This window comes from Aptenodytes patagonicus, chromosome 6 (assembly GCF_965638725.1).
Source record: "Aptenodytes patagonicus chromosome 6, bAptPat1.pri.cur, whole genome shotgun sequence".
NCBI lineage: Eukaryota > Metazoa > Chordata > Aves > Sphenisciformes > Spheniscidae > Aptenodytes > Aptenodytes patagonicus.
Window position 1 is genome coordinate 14,218,277 of NC_134954.1, and position 21,273 is coordinate 14,239,549.

Below are 21,273 nucleotides of genomic sequence, written 5' to 3' on the forward strand. Positions count from 1 at the left end.
CGGGAGGCGGCGGAAGGGCCCGTGAGGAGCCGGGAGCTGCTGCCGCTGCCGCCGCCGGAGGAAGCCGTTGCCGCCGCCGCCCTCAGTCTCGCCTGAGCCGGGAGGGAAGAGGCCTGCACAGCCCTCAACATGGTGAGCGTCCTCTCGGGTCGCCTCTCGGCCCAGCCCGGCGGCTTGGGGCCGGCCAGCTGCGGCGCCGCCGCAGGGGCAGCTGGGGCCTAGTCGTGGCGGGCTGGGGTGTCCGGGAGCGGCTCGACGGGAGCGGCGAAGGGGCCGGTCCCGGGGGCCCCGCAGCCGGGGCATGATGTTCTGGGGCCGTGGGCTCCACGTCCCTCCTATCAAGCAGGGCGGGGAGGGTGTGTGGGGCCTGGGGAGGGCGGCGCGGTGGGCCGGGGCCGCTGGCCGGGAGGCAGGAGGCTGCTCCTGGACAGGGGCGAGCGCCGGGGCCTAGGTGGGGGGCGCCGGGATCCCGCGGAGGCTTTCGGTCCACAGGGCTCTGTCAGGCCTCCTCACGGCGAGGAAGTGCTTGCTTGCACTTTGTATAAGGGTTCAGGCACCTTTGTACGGGACAGCGGTAATAGAGGCGTTTTGTGGGCAGCTTGGTCTGTGCCCTGTGTGGGGTGGTGAGCAGCAGTGACTGGAGAGAGTGCAGGGGCCTGCCAGAAACCAGGGGCTACTTGGAGTTTTTTGCAGGATTTCAGGTGACTCAGGGCCCATTAAGCGCTGTCAGTTCACCGGGAAACTCGGATATGTTGATCCTTCTTGAACTGGGATTATGTTGGAGAATTTCTGGATGATTATTATGTGGTTTTGGTAAGGCTTCTATTCATATAAGTGTTGTAAAGGAGGACCTATCATCTATCTTGCATTTTCTCCATAATGTTGTTTTCCTTATAGCTGAGGATTTGCTGTGGACTCTCAAATCAACTGACTTTCTCTCTTCCCTCTTCTAGAGGGAAACCGCAGTGGTTGGAACAAAATTTGCTATTTTTGTTCACCTAAACAAAAGAAAAAGACATTCCTTAGCTTTAAATACGGGGGGTCCTTACAGTGTCTTATGCACCCGAGGGAACATGTTTGTAGTCATACTTCTAGGCCTTCTCTGTATACAAAAGTTGTACAGCTTTAGCTACACCTGTACAGTTTAAAGTAGTACTTTTCTATAGCAGCTGTATTGTCTTAGGAATGGTGTAGGAGGGAGTCTAAGATGTACTGGTGTGCACTTATTGGTATAAAGATACCTTATACCTGCAGTTAATACTATTTTGGCAAGCAGTGTTAAAAGCATATTAAAAAAATGACATCACCTTTAACTGATGGAGTTATGTTGGCGTAAAAATTTGGTCAGCCAGAATTTAAATTAGTGGTGCAGTATGTAGACCTCTAATAAACTTGTCACTATGTCACTAGTATAATTTTTAATTGAATTGTTTGATGTAGATCTTCACTTGAATTTTTTATGGGAGCTTAAAACTAAAGTCTGGGTAAAGTTCAGAGTGTAGAGGTGTCTTACTGTAATTCTGCAGTTCTGGGACTGTCTCAGATAGCACTTATGCAGTAGTGTTACACAACTTTTTACAAAGACTTTTTTCCATGAAAATCACCTAGAGCTGTCTTGCAGTATATCCAGTGTAGGTATGCAAAATACACAGTTGATGTCTTGTACATACATATATTATTGGCTGGCTACGTGGTTAGAAATTTAAATTGAGCAATACTGCAGTAAGTGGCAATATAACAGAAATAGTGAGGCATGTTATTCTGAGAATAGCTTTTTGTGAGAAACAGCAGAATCCTATCTGCTTAGTCTTCTTGGAATACTTAACTGAAGAACTGGCAGATATACTCTGTGGAACAATACTATACTGATAGATTGGTATTTATCAGATTGGAGAGAGTATCTGAATACTCTAGTCATGGCCCCAAGCGTAGTTGTTAGGCACTATGCAAACAACTATTTTCCAGGTTGTGCTTGTTGACTCCAACACCCAGGTGAAAGGATGACATAGACACTGAAGTGGGACTAAATGACAGGCTGCAGATTTTATGAGTAGTAAATACTGGTATGAATTGTTTCTAGTGCCCAGGTATAGGATTCTGTACCTATACCTGTGGTATGTCAAAATCTTCTATTTAGTAGGGAGACTTCTTCACAGAGATCTGAAGATGTCCATCCAGAAACATGAGATTCAACGTCCCATTTTTCTGCCCGTATGTGCTACTGCTCTGGCTAGTCCTTCCAGTGGCTATGGCAGGTTCCTGGGGCTGGGTTGCATGTCCAGCACAGCAAATGCTGCGGTAGAGGCTTCTGCAGCTGGGGCCTGACTCCTACTCAGCCATGCAGTACTGCCAGTTAGAGCGCTTCTGGCTCTGACTTAGTCTCACCAGTGTTTGTATGGCCAGTGCTTTCAGGACAAAGGTTTCCTGGCTTCAAACTGTCTTTGTCCAATATGTGGAAGGGAGACCATTACAGCAGCCTGTTAGGCTCAGTCTGGCCATTTAGGTAACTTGAAAAGTGTTTTCTGTCCAGTGCTCAGGTACACCACCCTGGCAATGTTCCTTGGATTGCTGATAGTAATCTGCTTCTCTTACCCACATTTTCAATTGAGCTGAGCAGCATCTGTAGAAGTGGTCTCCTTCACCTTATCTGTTGGTATGTGACTGCTTCATCTCGTCATGAGGACGAGTAATGTGCCTGCGAATCAAGACAGAGCAGCAAGCTGGTCCATTATACTCTAAGCCATCTTCTGTGAGGAGAAGAGCTACTACCTGTAGTACTACCTGTACTATTTGGAATGATTTAATGAATTTAGGACTATGTGGGATAATCAAGGCAAGTGTGTGAGTAGCCATATCTTTATCCAGAGCCAAATGTTAACCTTATCTCTATTTACATTATTTATTATATTATCCAATTTGTGTTCTCTGAAGAATATTTCTATGCTGATAAATACATAATTTCTTATTGCAAACCTCAGGTGACAGAAAGTTAAAAAAATTTAGTATTACAAGAATTTCACGTCTGACGCTGTCTCCTGTAATGTTATTGTACTTCATGACATTGTTATGTGGTGTTTAACTCAACAAGCTATTCTGCAAGGCTATTTTGTATGGTGCATATTCATGTCCGTAGTAGTTTGTTGATATTAAATGTTTTTTGGTTTTGGTTGTCCCATAGTAAAACTTGTAGATTCTTGGCATTATGCTTAGGACAGAGTAGTCTGAGTGCTAGACAAGATGGTGCATGATCTTGTTTCCTCTCCCAGCTTACCAGGGAACCCTTTGAACTTGTACTGTAAAATCACTTTTAACTAGAGCCATGAAAAAATTATTCAGGAATATGATCTACTCTGAGAACAAGGTGTGAAATTTATTATGTAGCTCTTCATATTTTACTCATGTTTTATGGTGCCAATGCAAATGTAAGGTATGAATGCAGCTTCTAATGGCTGAATAGGGCTTCTGCCCTGGACCAGTTAAGAATGCTAAACAACTGACAGCTTTATTTTGTCCTTTTTTTTAATTGGAAAAGCGCTGATTTTTGGTGTTTCCTTCACCTTTCAGGTTAACATGAATTACTTTAAAATACTATTACAACTACTGCGTTCTTCTGGGTAGCTATATATTGATCTTCTGCACAAGACGTTCTGCCCATATGAAAGTGCTAAAATGATTTTATCCACTAAAAGAACATTAGAGGATGTAAAAAGCAACTTTGATTTTATGTTGCTTGTGATATTTTTTCCTTGGATTTTATATCTCAACAGACCTTGTAAATTTTTTAAGTTTTGTTCTGTTCCACTGCAGACAAATGGATTTCACATCAGTTTGAAACAGAAGCTTAAAAACGTCCTGATGATCTTACTTTGTGTGCCCTCTTTTTGAGAAACTGTAGAAAATAAAACGTAGTTGAAGGGCATGTTTGTTTACATTACACAGAAACTATGGCTATTTACTTTAATCGTTTTTGTCTTTAACTTGGATTTTATGGGGTTTTTGGTAGTATACACGTATGCTGTCACAGTTGGTGGATTAAAATGTAATTCAGTGTATTTGTAGACTTCTGTTGTTGTGATTAACTTTTGTTTTCTTACCAAAGAAAAATACTCAGCATTTTGCCTTTTAAGCTTTAGCCGTGTATTTGTTGAATACAAGCAGTAAACCAGATTATTTGCAGGTGTCTTGTACGTTCCTTTAATGGATACAGCCCAACATGGAATGATTCAGACATTGTAAGGGAGCAACATTCTCTTGACCATTAGTGTCGCATAAAGGCACGACAAAACTGGCAGTCATGATCTGTAAGGTTATTACATGCAAAAGTCCCTCCTGTGTGTGGGCTGAAGTTATTCTGTGTTTGAATGGACGTCACTGGGGTCCTTTGAAAGTGCAAGGATGCTTCCTGCAGCCAGATCTCTTTGGAGTTTAAATGCAGTAGTATAAAAGCCTAGACTTTGTGGAGGTTGATACTATTTTAGAAAAGGCTTTTTACCTGTCACATGCATGAGAACTTAACAGGCTTTTCTTTGAGTCCTGACTGAAACAGAAGCACAGATGTCACTGCTCAAATTCCTTTAGTTAGCAGTGAAACTAGCAGGAATCAGATCATCTGTAAGCAGTGGCTGGGAAGGAAAGGTAAAAAGCAGTTACTCATTAAGGAGTAACTGTGTGAATGTCATCTTTGGGGGCCATAAGGAATTTTGGGCAGGGATACTTCAAACTGATCGTGCACTGCTTGTCTAGCTGGCAGCCGCATATAACCTTTGAGCAAAGTCCAAGAACAGGGTTTTGGTAGGAATCCTCAGCTCTGTAGTCCAGGCAGTGTGGGACGAAGGTTGTTGTTGTTTCCCATGGACATTATCCAGGAGAGTGGAGCCCTCATACGGCTATTAGCTATCCAGAAAACGTTGATGACCAGTGTGCAGAGCTGATCTTTGAATCTGAGGTGACTGAAAATTGAGTGTAGAAGATAAGGAAAAACAACTATATAGTCAGAGTTGGCAGATCATTTTTTTTTTTTTTCCCCTAAACTGGGAAAGCTTACTCCCCTAGACCGGGGGAGTTTCAGTCAGAGGCCAGAAAAAAAAAATACTTGGGGGAAAAAAAGCCCAAGTATTTTTTTAATTTTTATTTTTAATCTTTCACCAAAGTATCTGATACTAGTCACAGGCAAGGATGATTTATTGAATTAGAATTATCAAATTTGGTACTTGATGGGGAGAGGCAAATTTTTATTTTAAAATTAATATTATATCATCAGATGTTCATTGGAAAGATATAATTATTATAGTTTTAAGAATCTACACAATGTAGCTTTTCACTTAAAGAAGTTATTCTGTGTTTTTAAAAGTAAGTTTGCCTCCTGTCTCTTATAACATCCTCGTTATAAAAGGTAGCTTGGATACCACACAAACTTGATCAAAGGCTTGCAGATCTGATTTTTTCCTTTTCCCCTTACTCCAAGGGGTAAGACTTACTAGAAAATTTGTTGCATTTGTTTTCCATTGGTTTTCACTTGTATATTTTTAGTGAGAAAGATAAATAAAATTCTATCTTCCCTTTTAACTAGTGTTAAAGTTGAGATATTTTAAATGGATTGCATTGCATTACAGCACATACAATTGCAGTGTAAGGTATTTGTTGCCTGATGACTACAGGATTAAAGGTTATAGGGTGCTCTGGCTTCTGTATTGCACACTTAAAACAATAATAGACTGTTAGAGCTCGGCTTCTAGAAATAGCCCTTAAAAGTGCAGAAGGCTTGGAACCTGTTCCTGCTTGAAGTGTGGGTTTTTAATGTGATGAAAGAAGAGCTAAAATAGGATAATAAAAACTCAGCAGTAATTTTGTCTCTTGCTGTCCTGTAGTAGGCCTTCAAAGAGTTGTCCAGTCACTTAGGATGTGGAGTGTCTTGTCCACGTTGGCAAGCTTCTGCGGAAACATTCATCAAATATAAAGAAAGGGCTTTGGCACTTATTCACTAAAAATAAACTTGTATTTGACCAGTAAAAAATATAGCTATTCCAGAAAAAGATTATGGCTGAACATTGTGATTTATTGCATCTTAATATATTACTGAATGCTGTACTGATTAGTGTCACTAGCTGCTTGACTCTTGGCAAATTCGATGTTCTTTTTAAAAAGGTTTTATATTGTTGTTATCACTTAGGGAGCCCCAAGCACAGGAAGATCTCATGTGCATATATAGGATTTAAATTTTATTGTAAAAGTGATTAAGCTGCAAGTTTTTGATCTAATAAATTGCATTCTCCTTTTATGTGACAACACGCAAACCCCACTACCTTTTGTGCTCTTGGGCATCCATGGTGAAGCCCTTGTAAACCTGTTACTTGACTTTTTGTTGTATGTCATTGCTTTTAGAGTTTACCCTTGCAAGAGTAGGGCAGAACAAAGCCTCTTGAGGTTTTACAGAATATTCACTATTAAAAGGGCTATGCATACTATGTGTACATGTTAAAAAAACAAAACAAACAAAAAACTGGTGATTAAAGGCATGTACTTTGTCAAAAAAAGAAAAGAAAAGCTAAGGTCTTAAGTGTGACTCTGCCCTATAATGCAGCTGAGTCTGTGGTGATGCAGCAGTCTGGCTGTGTGGAGCTGATTTGAGGAAGCTGGTAATTGATGCAGAAAATTACTGGGATTGTTTCATCTTCATTTGGGATATAATTCAATGGTTTGTTTTAATATATCTGAGTTTACAATATATTTTTAAAAACTGGAACTAAAAATGTATTAGTCACTTCTGGAAGTCATTCCACATGGCTTTGTCAGCGTAAGTGACTTTTGTGAAAGTTTGGGCTCAATATTGTAAGGTGCTGATTGTCTGCTGTGAAACTCGAAGCGTGCACAAGTTGTCAGCAGTGGGTCTTTGCAGGACCTGCTCTGATGGCTTGACCTTTACCTGGAACCACTTTTGAAAATCTGAGTTTCAGAAACATGTTTGTAGCAAAGGTCTAATGTGAGAAACTTACTCAAGAGACTGAAATAAAGCAGCAACACATTGTAACTTTAAAAGTAGTATAACCTAACTAATATCACTGTGTTTAAGTCTGCAGTGTGTGCTAAAATTTTGGCTTCAGCTAAGTGTTGTAGATATAGGGTTGTTTTGGTTTGGGGAGGATTTTTTTAATTTTTTTTTTTAAGTGATCTTAAATTAAAGGGTATTGGTCTGTTTAGTATGTTATGTGGGTATCAGTTTAAGCCAAATGTGATGCTCTTGTGGTTTTTTTTTTTTTTAAAGGTGTAACTCTGAAGCTGGTAACTTAACTACTCTTACAAATAATAGTGTTCACATTCACTGTCATCAAGCAGCAGAAAACTGATTTTGACTTTTAGGGCAGATGAATTTGTGTTTTGAAGCAGTAGTTCTTTTTTCTAATGATAATGTGATTGGACACTAATTATCCTTTGGAATGAAGAGCTTGAGCTCATACTGCTCCTAAACCATTCATTCTTTGGCTGAGGACAGTTTATCACGTCTAGAGATTTTTTTTGGCCTTTTTTCCCCATACTCCCTGAGAAGGAGCCATGCACTCATATATTCTGTTCATTATTGTAATTTCCAAGTTTTGATTAGAATGCAAGGTAAAATACAAATGACATATTTGTGCCATGTAAGAAATCCAATCCTGACTTAAAAGTCAGAACTTTTATTTACCAAGTTATAACGTTAGGAGTATTTTTGCTTTGAACTTTAGAACTAAATTTGGATTTAGTGCAAGAGCTGTATGATTGCTTTCTCCTGATCAGCAGTTAGTTTTGTGTAACTAATACCCTTGAAATACTGAGTGTGCTTCTCGTCATCAAAAATATCCTTGGGAATCACTCTACGCTGATAAATTACTGGCAGCAAGTTCTCCATTCAGTTTTACGCTAGAGGAGAGAGAGATGTCTCTTGGTCTGGGCAAGAGGCCTGAAATTCCAGAGCTCTCACCTTGGCTACTCACTCCCCCGCCTGCCTTCGGCAAAATTACTTACCCTTTTTTTTTTTTTTAGCTTCAGTTGCTGCACCTGTGAAATGGAGACAATGCCTCCTCACAGGAATGTTTTGCAAATTATGTAGGTGGAGTTAAGCACCTTCAAAGTGAAAAAGCTCTTAAAAAAAAAAATAAAATTAAAAAAAAAATCTTTTAAGATATTTCAGTGTGTAGCTCCCTGAAATGGATGACCCAGCCTAGTTTCTTGCTGCCATCAAGAGGCACATCAGGAGATCCTGTTCCTGGCAGTGTAGTCTTGCGCCCAGTCCTGCACTAGCTGGTGTTTCTGTCAGTTTGGTCAGCTGGGACTAAATGAATGCCAGCCTCTTGTTCAGCGATGGTAAGCTATTAAATGGCCTGTTCCGACGCATCCGTTGAGGCAATTAATGTATCAAATATGTTGATAGCCATGGGCTTTATTTAGGCATCTCAATTGCTTTTTTTTTTTGGTAGGTGTAGCATTCTTCTATTAAGAGGAGAATGTTTTTTTTCCTTTTAAAAAACAAAAATTGGTTTAAATAGAAAGATGTCCCATCTTACAGCTGTATGTGAATTTGCTATGCCCTTCAGCTCTCTCTCCAAATATGCGATAAGAATACCCATTTTTTACTTCTGTGATTGCTTTGCCAGCATGATTTTTGTGATGATTTAACTCAGTTTTGTTACAATGTAAAGATGAAGGTAAGTTTAAATTTTAAAAAAGAGAGAAAATAACTGCTGGTCTGAGTGTCTAACTGCCCCAGCAGTTATAGAAGGTACTGACTTAAAAATATTAACAGTACTGATTTTTTTATTTTGTCCAGTAAAACATTTCTAGTTACGGTATTGTCTGTTTTTACTAGAATAAATTGAAATCATCACAGAAGGATAAAGTGCGTCAGTTTATGGTCTTCACACAATCTAGTGAAAAGACAGCAGTGAGTTGTCTGTCTCAAAATGACTGGAAGTTAGATGTTGCAACAGACAACTTTTTCCAAAATCCTGAACTTTATATACGAGAGAGCGTTAAAGGATCATTGGACAGAAAGAAGTTAGAACAACTGTATAACAGATACAAAGGTGAGTACCCTGAGTTTTAAGGCTTATTTCCTAGTTGTATGTATCTATTCTTAATTACAATGTATCATTGCAGCTGTGCTCTTGTGCTTGGTCTTAACTGACTCTTTCAGCTTTATTTTTCTATTACTAATAATACAAGTTAGAAGGGGAATATACGTAGGCTTCTGCTTCACAAGGATTACATGCTTTGTGCTCTAAATATATGCACATTTATACACGATTAGGGTCTGGAACTGGAGTTGTGTGTGCAGTGAGTAAACTGTAATGATTAACATGGATTTTAGGTGATTCTTCTGGGGAAAGCACATCACTCAGGACTCGCTCCTGACAAAGTGAAAGGTTGTATACCAAGGATTCTGCCTTAATTTTTATTCATCTTGTGCTTATTATCAGATAGTTACAAACAGAGCGGAAAAGAAAACAAAGTCTCTTTATCTGTTATATAACCAGTGTTCAACTGGTGATATCCTACCACAAATAAAATGGATGCAGTATAGTAGAACAAATTTTGTGGTTTAGCACTTTAAAAAAAAAAAAAAAGTGCTACGTTTTCTGTCAGTTTTCATATGCATGCATAATCCAAATACCATTTTCCTGAAGTCTTTGTTGGCTTGCGTTAGTAGATCTTTGTTAGTGCACTTGAAATGTGAGCATCTCACTTCCAGACCAGATGTTGATTCCTTCGTGGAAAGAGGAGTGTGCCTGGCTGGCTTGGAATCGGTAATGGGGCAATGTAACTTTCCTCTTGGAGGTTACCGTGTCCAATGTCATGCATGCTGGTGATGCCAGAAAATGCATAAAACTAATGTCAACTTAGTAGTTTATGGGCAGATTTGATAATTGTATCAGTACAGCTTGCAAATGGACACTGCAGAATTGTTTATAATGGTACACAGATTGGCAATCTTACCAAAGATGCCAATAATTAAGTGTGGTGGTGGGAAAGGACCACTGTTCTCTCTATGGAATGAGTCAGAATATCATGCATATTATTCAGCAGAAAACAAATGTTTGCGGTGCTTTTGTCTCTCAATGAAAATAACATAAGCTTCATTGTATGGGAGGCTTTATTGTAGTAACTTCCTCAATTGTTAAAGCTTAACCGTTGAAAATACTAATTTAATTTTGTTTTTAAAATATTCACTTATAAGGGCTGATCCCAAAAGTGGCTTCTTGAAAACGTTTGCTTATCTTAAATACTCGTGTTGAATAAATTAGCTTTTTCAAAAATCTGTTTTTCTTGATACTTACTTTTATATCCCAAAGATCCTCAAGATGAAAATAAAATTGGTATAGATGGTATACAGCAGTTTTGTGATGATCTAGCTCTTGACCCAGCCAGCATTACTGTACTCATCATCGCATGGAAATTCCGAGCTGCAACACAGTGTGAATTTTCAAAGCTGGAATTCATGGATGGAATGACTGAGCTAGGGTAAGTGTGCACTATTAGACACTGACAGTGTACTCCAGTGTCAGAAACTGGAATGTACGGTGAAACAGCCCTATTTTGGGGAATTCACAATCACATTGTCCTTTCAGACTTCAGAGACTTTTCAGAGTCTAGCATCACTTGTCTGCCTCTGTAAAAATGCATCTGCTGTTTATGTGCTAGATGCTTAGTGACCAAAAAAAGGGAGGCAACTTTGAGTGCTACTTGCCTTGGTTGTGTATTTCAGTTAGTTGCCATAGAGCTACTCAAGTAGGTAAAGCAAGGATGTTGGTCTGCAGTCTTGAAGTCTAGTATACCTGGGTTTTCTCTGCTTTATGAGAATATAGCAGTCTTCATCACGTTTTTCTAAAAATCTTGTGGATATAGAATCTGATATATCAGCTAGTATGTGCGAATGGCAATGTGAAGAAATACAACAATTTCATTTCTTTGTTGTTATAGGTGCAGACTAATTAAAGGCTTCCTGAATTTTGTTTTGATAATCGTATTGTATTCCACAAAAATTTTATAAATTTTTGTTTAAGTTATAACTCATATTTTATGGCAAAATGAGTAATACACAAATAAACATGCTTTTTAAAATGCAGATGTGACAGCATAGAAAAACTGAAGGCCCAGATTCCTAAAATGGAACAAGAATTAAAAGAGCCGGGAAGATTTAAGGATTTTTATCAGTTTACTTTCAACTTTGCAAAGAATCCAGGACAGAAAGGTTTAGGTATGTATTCTTAATCATAAACATTTGTTTGGTATCTGATGGGATATGGGAAATGACTGATTAAAGCAGTAAGTGAAAATACTATTGTGATCCAGTGAGTCTGAAAGATAGCCACCCTTGGGATAAAATACATCTCTCTGTTGTGAAAGACAGATGTCAATTTAAGGTGTTCGAATTGATAGAAATATCTGCATCATTAGTATAAACTACAAAATTTTATGAGAGAGGGTTTATTCTTTCCCTAAGAGTGTGTGCAATTCTCAGTAAGCACAATGGACTATGGTCTTACGTTAAAGGCATAATTATGCCATTTAGAATTTGCAGCACTGAACAGATTAATTGAATTTTCACTTTTAGGATAAATTTAAGCTGTAAAACTGATTTCCATGTAAGTACACTTGTACAGTGTCTTGTAACACCAAAAATGCTTGCAAATGTCTTGGCAAAATAGAATTGGAATAGTACAAATAGATTTCTATATCCTGGGCTTGATGCCTGTTGTTGTTGTTGTGCTGTTGGTAACAGGTGCCTACCTACAGCCTTCCCTCTCCCCGCGCCCCCCCCAGCTCACTGAATGTTTTTTTTTTCATTATTTCAGAGCTCTTCTGCTGATTGTGCTTTTGATTAGTATAACAGGTGAAGTGGAAGAATCACTTATTAAAAATAATTTTTTTGGAAAACAAAAACCAACACCAAAAACATGACAGAACACCACAGTTTGGATGGAACTAAACGAACAAACTATAGATCTGTCTATTCAAAACAGCAAAAATAAGGAAACAAAAATTTCTTTCAGGCAGTAATATTAACCAACCAGAATGCGTATTCATTTATATACAGTGCAGTTGAGCTATTAACCATAACTAGTATTTCATGACTCTGTAACTGTTAACTTCTTAAGTTAACTGTTCTGCTTTTGAGAAGAAATAGAATACTGAAAGGCCAGTAGGTTCTTCCTTGGCAGCTTGTGAATTTATTTTTCTCAGTAATGAAAATGCCTTAAACTGACTGCTGCTGACCAGCTTTGTATTCATGTGCTGTGAAAAGATGAGCATTCTGCTTTGGTTTTGTTGTCGTTTATATGTGGACCAACTTCTGGCTTAAAATTAATATTGAAAAATAAGTAAATCAGCAAAAGCTTCATGTCTCAATTTTGACTCTGTGTCATTCTTTAACATCTTTCTGTATCCTGTTTTTTGTTTTCAATTGGATTATGAGTTTCATTGTCTTTGAAGAAGCTAAAAGAGCACTGCTAAACTGTTTAAAAATACTTGTGCATGCATGTAGTCAGATCTGAATCCTGCAAATAAATGAATGGGCTGATTCTTATTTCTTGTAGAAAGTTTTTTTTTTTTTTTTTGGGCTGCTACAAGGAAAATGTGGACAGTAATTGAATTGTGAGAGGATAGAAGTTAGGTTATAGAGAGTGTAAGTGTGGAATCAGTTCTGCAGTGTAAACAGTTGCAGGGTTTTGTTAGGGGTTTTTTGTTGTAACATTTGTATGTTGCTTTTAATCTTTAAACAGCTTCATACAACAAGGAGTATTTTGCAAAATCCCTGTAAGATGGTAAAAGTGAAATGACAAATCACAATGATATCAGTTACATGATAATTTTTAATTATATTTTCTCAAAGCTTCAGAATAACAGAACTGTTTGATGTAGTACTTGCCTCTTATTTTCTTCTCCGTATTTCTAAGGTATAAGGGAGACTTGCATTCTTTTTCTGAAATTTTTTTTCCCCCTAGTCCTATATGGAAATGAATCTTTTGAGTATCCCAGATGGAACAGACTTCAGTAAAAATTATTTACCAGGAAAACTAAGTCCCTTGCTTTATTTCTCATTCATCTTAAAGCTTCTTTATGCAGGTTAAGCTCTAACAGTGACAAAGACAAGTATAGTTTTCTCAGATTCATATAGCATATACGTAGTGTAAAATTTTATTTTATTTTTTTTTACTTTAAGTCTGGGTCTGGAAGTGATGTAGAACTAAGCTTAAAATCTGTATGCTTACCAACCCTTTTGGTGCCAATAAATACACAGTTCTAGGCATGAATTTACAATAGGGCAGGATAATTCTGGAAACCCTGAAGCAAAAGAATATAGGGAGAAGTACAGTGCTGAAAAGTAAGTGCTCCTAGTAAGGCAATTAATTTTGGAGTGTCTAAATTACTGCTTGTAGGAACTTGCAAATTGAATTTAATGTATATTGGTCTCTAATCTTCCAAACATTGTATAGTAGTTCAGGCACAGTTCTGGAAACGCATTTCCTCTGCATAATTCTTTACTACCATGTAAGTACTGTGGATGTCTTAAAAGTTCTTGTGATATTTGCATATCATTTGAGAATACCTTTTAGCTGATGTTCATCTCGAACATTGTTTGCTTCTCTTGCATCTCTCTGGATAAAACTCAAAACACAGCATATATTTTGAGACTTTCATATTTGATCCATGAGGACTTTCCTGAGTAATCTTTTACTTTCTTATGAAAACCTAAAATTATATCTTTACTTTCAAATTTTGTGATTTCATAAAACTTCTTTTAAAACATATAGTTTGTCCTAAGGCATTATGTCTCTGTGCTTTACATGTTTGGACTCACTTAATGAGTTTGAGATTGCAGTATCCTGAGATCTGTTTTTTAAAGGCCTTTGCTTACCCACAAGAATAATCTCAAAATTGTATAAGCATGTCGAAATGCAGAATTTGTTTATAGTGTTTGTTTATAAACCATTATAAATATGCAGTGATTTGATGAGCTTGCATTTTTTGGTATGCCTGCTATTAATGCATCACAAGTAAATAAAACTTAGTTTTCTAATCTGTTTCCTTGAGAAACTGATCAGCTTAATCTGAAGTTTGTATCTATTCATTTTTAGAAAGACAGTAGTTTTAGTTGAAAGCTGAAGTGCGTATTTTTGTATCTGAATCTTCTGTTAAACTCTTTAAGTTGTCATTTTCACATATAGCTTACTTACTGAGGAGTAGTGACTTCTGTTTAATTAGTCTCTGCTTCTCGAAACTCAAACTTACACTTTTGTCTGAAATCACACCCCTTTGCAGCTGCTGGAAGATCCTCCACAAATTTTATTCTTTACTTTGGTCAGGAAGCATTAGAATGTGAATATGCTGTTCGAGAAGAACTTTTAAAATCAAAGATACTAAACTATTCATAAACTCCCCCCATTACTATTTATTTTCCCTCCAGCAATGCAGACTTCATGCTTTGTTTTGCTTGCTATTGATTTCACCTCTAAGGTCCACCTCCCTGTTTTTTTAAATAGTTTGGGCATCTGGGGGAAGGGAGTGGTTTTCTTGGGTTGTGTCAGGTTCTTTCTTTTTCTTTTTTTCCTGAGGTGCAGTTGATCATGTGCCTCTGCTCTCACAAGAGGATTGTTTATGGAAGAAGAGATTTGCTAGACTGCAAAATATATAAGAGCTTTTGTTAAAAAAGAGGTCACTTAACTAGGTAGCCTTTTGGGGTTACTGTATGTACTTGGTGATGGATACTGAATTCAGTAAAATCACAGTTAGTAGCATTTAGTTATACAGTACAGAGGTCCTTGTTAGTTCCTGGTAATGGAGATCATGCTAGGTAGAGATTTAGAGCTCAGATGCATAACTTTCTTTTATCAGCTAACATGTTACTGTATGCCACTAATAAACCGTAAATAATGCATGTCAGTTTAGCCTTTGGCAAATACCAGGGAGGTGAGGGGTGGGTTTTTTTGCCTTACGTGCTAGACTAACCAGTCTCTTTTTCCAACTGCTACACTCTAACAGCACCCACTGTTGACAGCAGCACGCAGTTGCCTGACAGGCAGTAGGTGGTTGTTCCTGAACTGTGCCAGTTGAGGTTTCTCGGTCATCCTGAGAAACAGATTCAAAACAAGCAAGAACTTAACAGGAGTCTTTGGGGTGTGTGGGGGGAACCCAAAAGAAACCAAACCAACAAAACCCCTCCAAAACCCCAACCCAACCAAAAAAAGACCACCAACAAACAAACCAACTGTCAACCATCTGCTTGTACAGTACTTAAAGATTTTTTTCAAAAGGAAACCTGGTTGCAGAAATGAACACTTGACAAAAGCTATGTTACAAAGCCAGCACCTGTAACAAGGTTGCTCTAAAAATGAAATCATAAAAAAGCTAGTTTTATGTAAATTGTATTTTATATATTAAAAAAAATTAAAGCAGATCTTACTACAAAATACTACAAATTTTCTTTTCAAGTCAATAGCATTTTTAAGACAAAAATATTTCACTGAATTTTAACTAAGGTATTGTTAAATAGCAAAAGGCGCATGAAATATCTTTGCATATTTTGGATATGTTAGCTATTAATACGGGAAATTTTCAGTTCTTCTATATTCAAGTGATAGTATAAAAATCTATAAAATATGTGTGACACTTTATGGTTGCCTTTTTGTAAAGGATCCATGAGTATATTTGCATTAGATTACTCTTTTCACCTTTATGAATATATGGTTCATCTTAGTGTTAGATACCTGTGGAGATGATATATTTGAAATGTATATCTCTAAGAGTAATATGTTTAATATTACAGATTTAGAAATGGCCATTGCCTACTGGAATTTAGTACTTAATGGAAGATTTAAATTTCTAGACTTGTGGAACAAATTTTTGTTGGTAAGTTTAAATCTTTACATAAATGACTGTAGTAATTTCAAAGCTTGGAAGATAAATATGTTTTAAATTATTGAGTAGATGAAATAGACTATTTTGACCCAGATCCCAGATACTGCACTTCGTAGTGTGTACAAGAGAAATATGTTTTGGGGATGTGGATGCGTCCAAGACAGTAAAAATGAATGTGTATAAGGGGTTTTAATTTATTTTTTTAAATATAAATTTTCCACCCCTCCAAACAGGAACATCATAAAAGATCAATTCCTAAGGATACCTGGAACCTTCTTCTAGACTTTAGTACAATGATAGCAGACGATATGTCTAACTATGATGAGGAAGGTAAACATTTCCATTTTCTTTCTTTAACTTCTAACTGTGTTTTATGCTACCTTTATTACTGTGTATCTGCTTTGGTGCAGCTGTCTAGTAACAGCATAATTAGAATATTACTGGTGATCTAAAGTCCAGTTAGAGCTACTTTAATGCATGTTGTCATCATCTGTTTATTACTGCAGGTTTAAAAAAGAAATGCTGAAACTTTCTTAAATCCATTTTCTTTTTTTCTTCTGTCTAAGCTCAGATACTAATTCTTTATTATTGAGACAAACCCTGACATTTGTCCATTTAAAAAACACAGATTCTCTGTCAGCGCAGTTCTTGGCATCTTCAACTAAGTAACTGATTCATGGCCTGTGCATTTCTTTGTAGGGTCCTCTGGTTATTGCATTTTGTAGCTGAGAGTATTTTTTAAGTTTGGTTGCTTCAGTTTATGTGAAGATTGGACATGTAATAATATTAAAGTGAAGCTGGCAGCATACAGGGATTACTAAACATAAGTTATTTCCTACCAAATGTGTTTCTTGTAAACTTTTGTATTGATCTTTCCTCTTCCAGTCCATCTGTAGCCAAGAACAGCTAATTACCTTCAATCGTTGGCGGCAGATCAGTTCAGTGAGTGGAGGAAACTGTAAACTTCTGATACTTCCAGAGCAGAGGGGAGCAAACTTCTACAACTTTATTTAATAATTATGGACAGTTCTCATTCCCTCATCATTGAACAAATGGGCTGCTGCCCACAATAAATCAATGTAGTTTAGAAAGATTAAAGGCAGAAAACATGTTTTAATGATTTGGAATAAAAATATTTTAAGGGAGGGGGGAAAAACCTAGCCCACAATTATTTTTAACCTTCACATGACCATCATGCACATGACTGGGGACCTCTTTGGATGTCGCTGCCCATAACATGTAAAATACTGATATGCATTTTAACTACCTCTTGCTAAGGAATATGGAAGAGTATATATAGCGTAATACCAGCCTTCTAGGGCATTATACTATATTGCTGGCTATCGGAGTGCATTTTGTTGTTTTCAAGTATGGCTAAGTATGCTGATTCTAACAGATGAGCATTGCATTCATGCAAAATCAAATTGTGAGCAGTAAATGCTGTAGTATGTTAAGATATGCTGCTGTTTACAGCATAGACTGCTTCATCCAATGTTCAACATTTTTTAAGCAGCTATTGCCATCCTGGAGATCAGGTTCTGGTGCCAAAACCAGGATGGTTGTAAGTTAGAATTTTTGTCAGCTTTTTTTTTTTTCCTTCTTTTTTTGGTCAGGAAGATGAACGAAGTATGACCCTTGAAAGGGATGTGTATTAACTGGGTTTAAAGGAAGTAGAAATCTTTAACCAGGTCTTAAATTTCAAGCAAGAAAATCAAATTACAATTTTTTGCTTGAAACTATACCTAGTTAAGACTGGAAAGTAAATAATTCGTTTAGATCTGAAGCTTTAAAAAGAATGCCTTGTTGAACTGAGTTCTTATGTTCTGGTCTTTTTTTTTTCTTTTAGGGGCATGGCCAGTTCTTATTGATGACTTTGTGGAATTTGCACGCCCTCAAATTGCTGGGACAAAAAGTACGACAGTGTAGCACTAAAGGACCCTTCTAGAGTGTACATAGTCTGTACAAATACCTGAAATGGAAAATTGCACAGTCAATTTCTGCTGGCTGGACTGAACTGAAGATCAATCCTCACAATATGGCTGAGGGTTGAGACAAACCTTTAAGGATACATCTTGGACCATATCATATTTCATTCTTCTACTGGTGGTTTGGGCTTTTCTTCTAGTCTGGACCACTCTTGCCCGTTAAAATTCCAACATTGTGGATTTCATCATGGATTTTTTTTTTTTTTTTTTGGTGGACCACCCTAGTTTCATCTCCCATAAATCCTAGAAGCTTTATAATTATTTTGAGGTTTCTGGTTTCACATAAAGCACAATGCTGGTCATCATCAGACAACTGTTGTATGGCATCTGAATTATACAGATCAACAACAAAACAATTTTTAAAAGAATCCTTAAATATACACTTGGGGCTAGTTGCAAAGACTGTATTGATAGCACTTCCTGTAAGAGTGATATATTTAAGTGTACTGGGTCCGATATTTTTTTCCTTTTCTTTTCTGGAAAAGTACAGGTATTGTCTAAGTGAGTTTGAGTATCTGGTAAAAACAATTACAGAAATAACCAAGAAAACGCAAGGTTGTTGATACTGGGGTATCTAGGTGCCTATCTGAATGGTTTGATTGTACATCAGCTGACTGTGAGAACAGTTGAAGTACGACGCAACTACTGTGCACTTAAAGCACCCGTGTTTAACGTTATAGTCAGCCTTCAGTGAGCGTCATTGAGATAAGCTGTGTGCGTCATGATAGAATCTAATATTCTCTAGGTTATTATCTAAGAAATCAAATTTCATTACAGATTTGAAATGCTTATCTGTCCGTCAAAGAAAGGTTTTTCATTTCTGTGGAAATCTAAAACTTGAATATACTGAATTTGTGTCTTAAATGTTTGCTACACAATACAGTATTTTAAATTGAGACACGGAATTTTTATGGTTGAGGTATGGCGAAACAAATGGCCCTGTTGTACAAGAAGCTGGTGAGTGTGATGTGAATCTAGGTTTTGAAACCATTATCCTGAGAAGTAAGTTAAATCTTTATAACATAGAGGTACTGCCATTATGGATGACACCCATTTTTTTTAATCATTTTCTTGAGTTTTCCTGAAATTGACATATCACTGTGGTTGCCAAATACAGAAATTAAGAGTAAAGCTTTCCCAAACAAGCACAGATCAGATAGATATAAAATACTACACTGGCTTTGTTTGCTTAAATTATTTTGTTGATCCATCACTACTTCTTATTGTCTTACTGCATTTAACTAAATGGTTTGTTTTGTTCAAAACAGGTTTTATCAGATGCAATTCTTCTTTATTTTTAATATTACAAGAGCTCTTGAGCTGCTTTTGTGCTAAACGTGGTCTTTTACTCCTCACTTAGTTACTTGTGAAGAGATTTGATAAATACTACTCTCTAAAACAAGCTGGAAAATACCAAGCTCCAGGAAAAAAAGACGATAGTTACAAGTAAGGATAGAGGTTTAAGTCCGTGCTCTGAATAGTCCCATGACAAGGCCAGGATTATTTTTGAAATGAGTAACTGGTACTTGCACTGAACAGCAGAACACTTTTATGCAGATGCTAAAAGTATTTTAGGAAAAAATTGACTATTAAACTGCTAAAAATTTTTTATTTGTATTCTCTGAAGTTGACCATAAGGCTAGCTCCCCCTATCGCAGTGCTCTTTTAAGAAAATCCAATTATGCATTTATTTCAAGAATACAGTTCCACAAAAAACATTGCAAACTTTTTCCAGCTACTGGAATTGGCTATGCCAAAAAATGTGTGTTTTGCTGCTTTCAGTATTTCCTTTCTCAATTTTGTGTAAATATTAAATGGGGACTTGAACTTACGGGGGGGTGGGGTGGAAAAAAGCTCAACAAGGTATCTATGCGTGCTGTTTTCTGTCTTGAGGGTTTTGGTACAGTTTCAGGTTGATTAGTTCAAGTATGCTGTGTTTGGAGAGGAGAACTGACTTGCTTTTTATCCCAATACAGACTTGTCCCTCAAAAAAGTCTGAGACTGGGGAGTGGCGTAATGCCGTGGTGTTTTAAAGAATATTCCTTTTGAATGCAAGATCTTTTCAACAAAATAGTGTTGTCATCAGTTTGGTACTACACGCTTATAATTACTGTGTAATTATAAAGAAATACATAAAACTTTGACTAATTATGTTGCAGAAAAGGGTTATTTGTGCTACGGTGGCATTTTAAACGTTTTTCAAAATGAGTGACTGAAGTTGAAAGAAACATTGATTTAACAGGGTGTTGTTCTAAGGACAAAATACCTGGTTACAGGGAATATTTTGTATCGAAATGTGCTCAGATGTGGCCATGTTTTTTTTCCTTTATATATTTGTGTGGGTTTTTTTTTTTTTTTTTAAGAATGCAGACAGTTGCTTACTTGGATTGCTTTAATTCGTAAGTGCTTATGTCTTCAATTTGATGATCTCCCCTTAAATGGATCGATTTAATTTTGCCAAATGTCAAGAAAAAAAAAAGAAGGCGAACATCAAGTTTGTAACCTGTTTTTATACATTAAATATGTACAAAATTAGAAGTGCCCTGATATAAAACACTTAATCTCGAGATTATATTTAGTAAAAAAACCCATCATTTACATATCTCTGTAAGTTGAAATGTAACTTCTTACAATCCCTCTCATTACCAACAGAGGCAATAAAGCTCCAGTGAAATTGCCACGACTAAGTCTTCTCATGCATTGTTTCAGTGTATTCTTTGTAAGATTTATTTCTAGAATGTGCTTTTAAGCAGGGGGGAAAAAAAAAGTACAGAATACTTGTCTTCTGCATAAAATACACTTTATGGGTAGGTCTGTCTTTCTTTTGGGGGGGTGTGTGAAATCTAAGAACTGCTGCAACACCTTGCCTACTGCTTACTCTAAATGTTTAGAAGTACAAAAGGGGGCTGATCTTTTCCAGCTATGCTGCATTGACGTTACCTAGCATGTGAAGGAAGTTGTTTAAATATGGTTGGAGACTACCATACATACCTAAAGTGATTTTTTATTATTGATCAACCTGTTAGTTTTGAGGCAAGTCATTGTTACTTACTGTTTTACAATGCAATCCGTACTGAGAAATCCTTATTTAAGAAAGATATAATTTTTTAAGAATGCATTTAATAAACTTTTGTCATTCATACTTTATTTAAATAATGTTGCCAGAAGTCTCTGTAGATTTTATTCGAGTATGGTGCACGGACTCTGGTTTTTAAACCCATGGTGCTGTTCAGTCCCCTGAGCTCTCAAAGAGTAGACCACACTATTAAATACTTGATGAAATTATAATCTTATCTATCAGTAAGGTATCTAAGAGTTTTGCTCCTGACAGTTTAAACAGACACCTGTAACTCAAACTCAAGTCTGGCATTTAAACTGGTACAAAAAAATCAACTCCCTG

The 21,273-nt window shown here is 37.1% G+C and overlaps 1 protein-coding gene across 3 annotated transcripts; it reads left to right on the forward strand.

The window, feature by feature from the left end:
• The first annotated feature begins 33 nt into the window (after window positions 1-33).
• DCUN1D1 (defective in cullin neddylation 1 domain containing 1) lies at window positions 34-20,561 on the forward strand. 3 transcript variants are annotated; one of them, XM_076341297.1, is made up of 8 exons: window positions 34-132; window positions 8,840-9,056; window positions 10,323-10,491; window positions 11,097-11,227; window positions 15,797-15,879; window positions 16,122-16,218; window positions 16,774-16,830; window positions 17,735-17,777. In XM_076341297.1, exons 1-7 carry the CDS (start codon window positions 130-132, stop codon window positions 16,782-16,784), a joined length of 711 nt encoding a protein of 236 aa, XP_076197412.1. In that variant the 5' UTR covers window positions 34-129; the 3' UTR covers window positions 16,785-16,830; window positions 17,735-17,777. The 3 variants fall into 3 exon arrangements, with proteins under 3 accessions (XP_076197412.1, XP_076197411.1, XP_076197413.1); XM_076341296.1 differs by lacking the exon at window positions 16,774-16,830 and having other exon boundaries at window positions 17,735-20,561; XM_076341298.1 differs by lacking the exons at window positions 34-132; window positions 16,774-16,830 and adding an exon at window positions 805-813 and having other exon boundaries at window positions 17,735-20,561.
• Window positions 20,562-21,273: the final 712 nt, after the last annotated feature.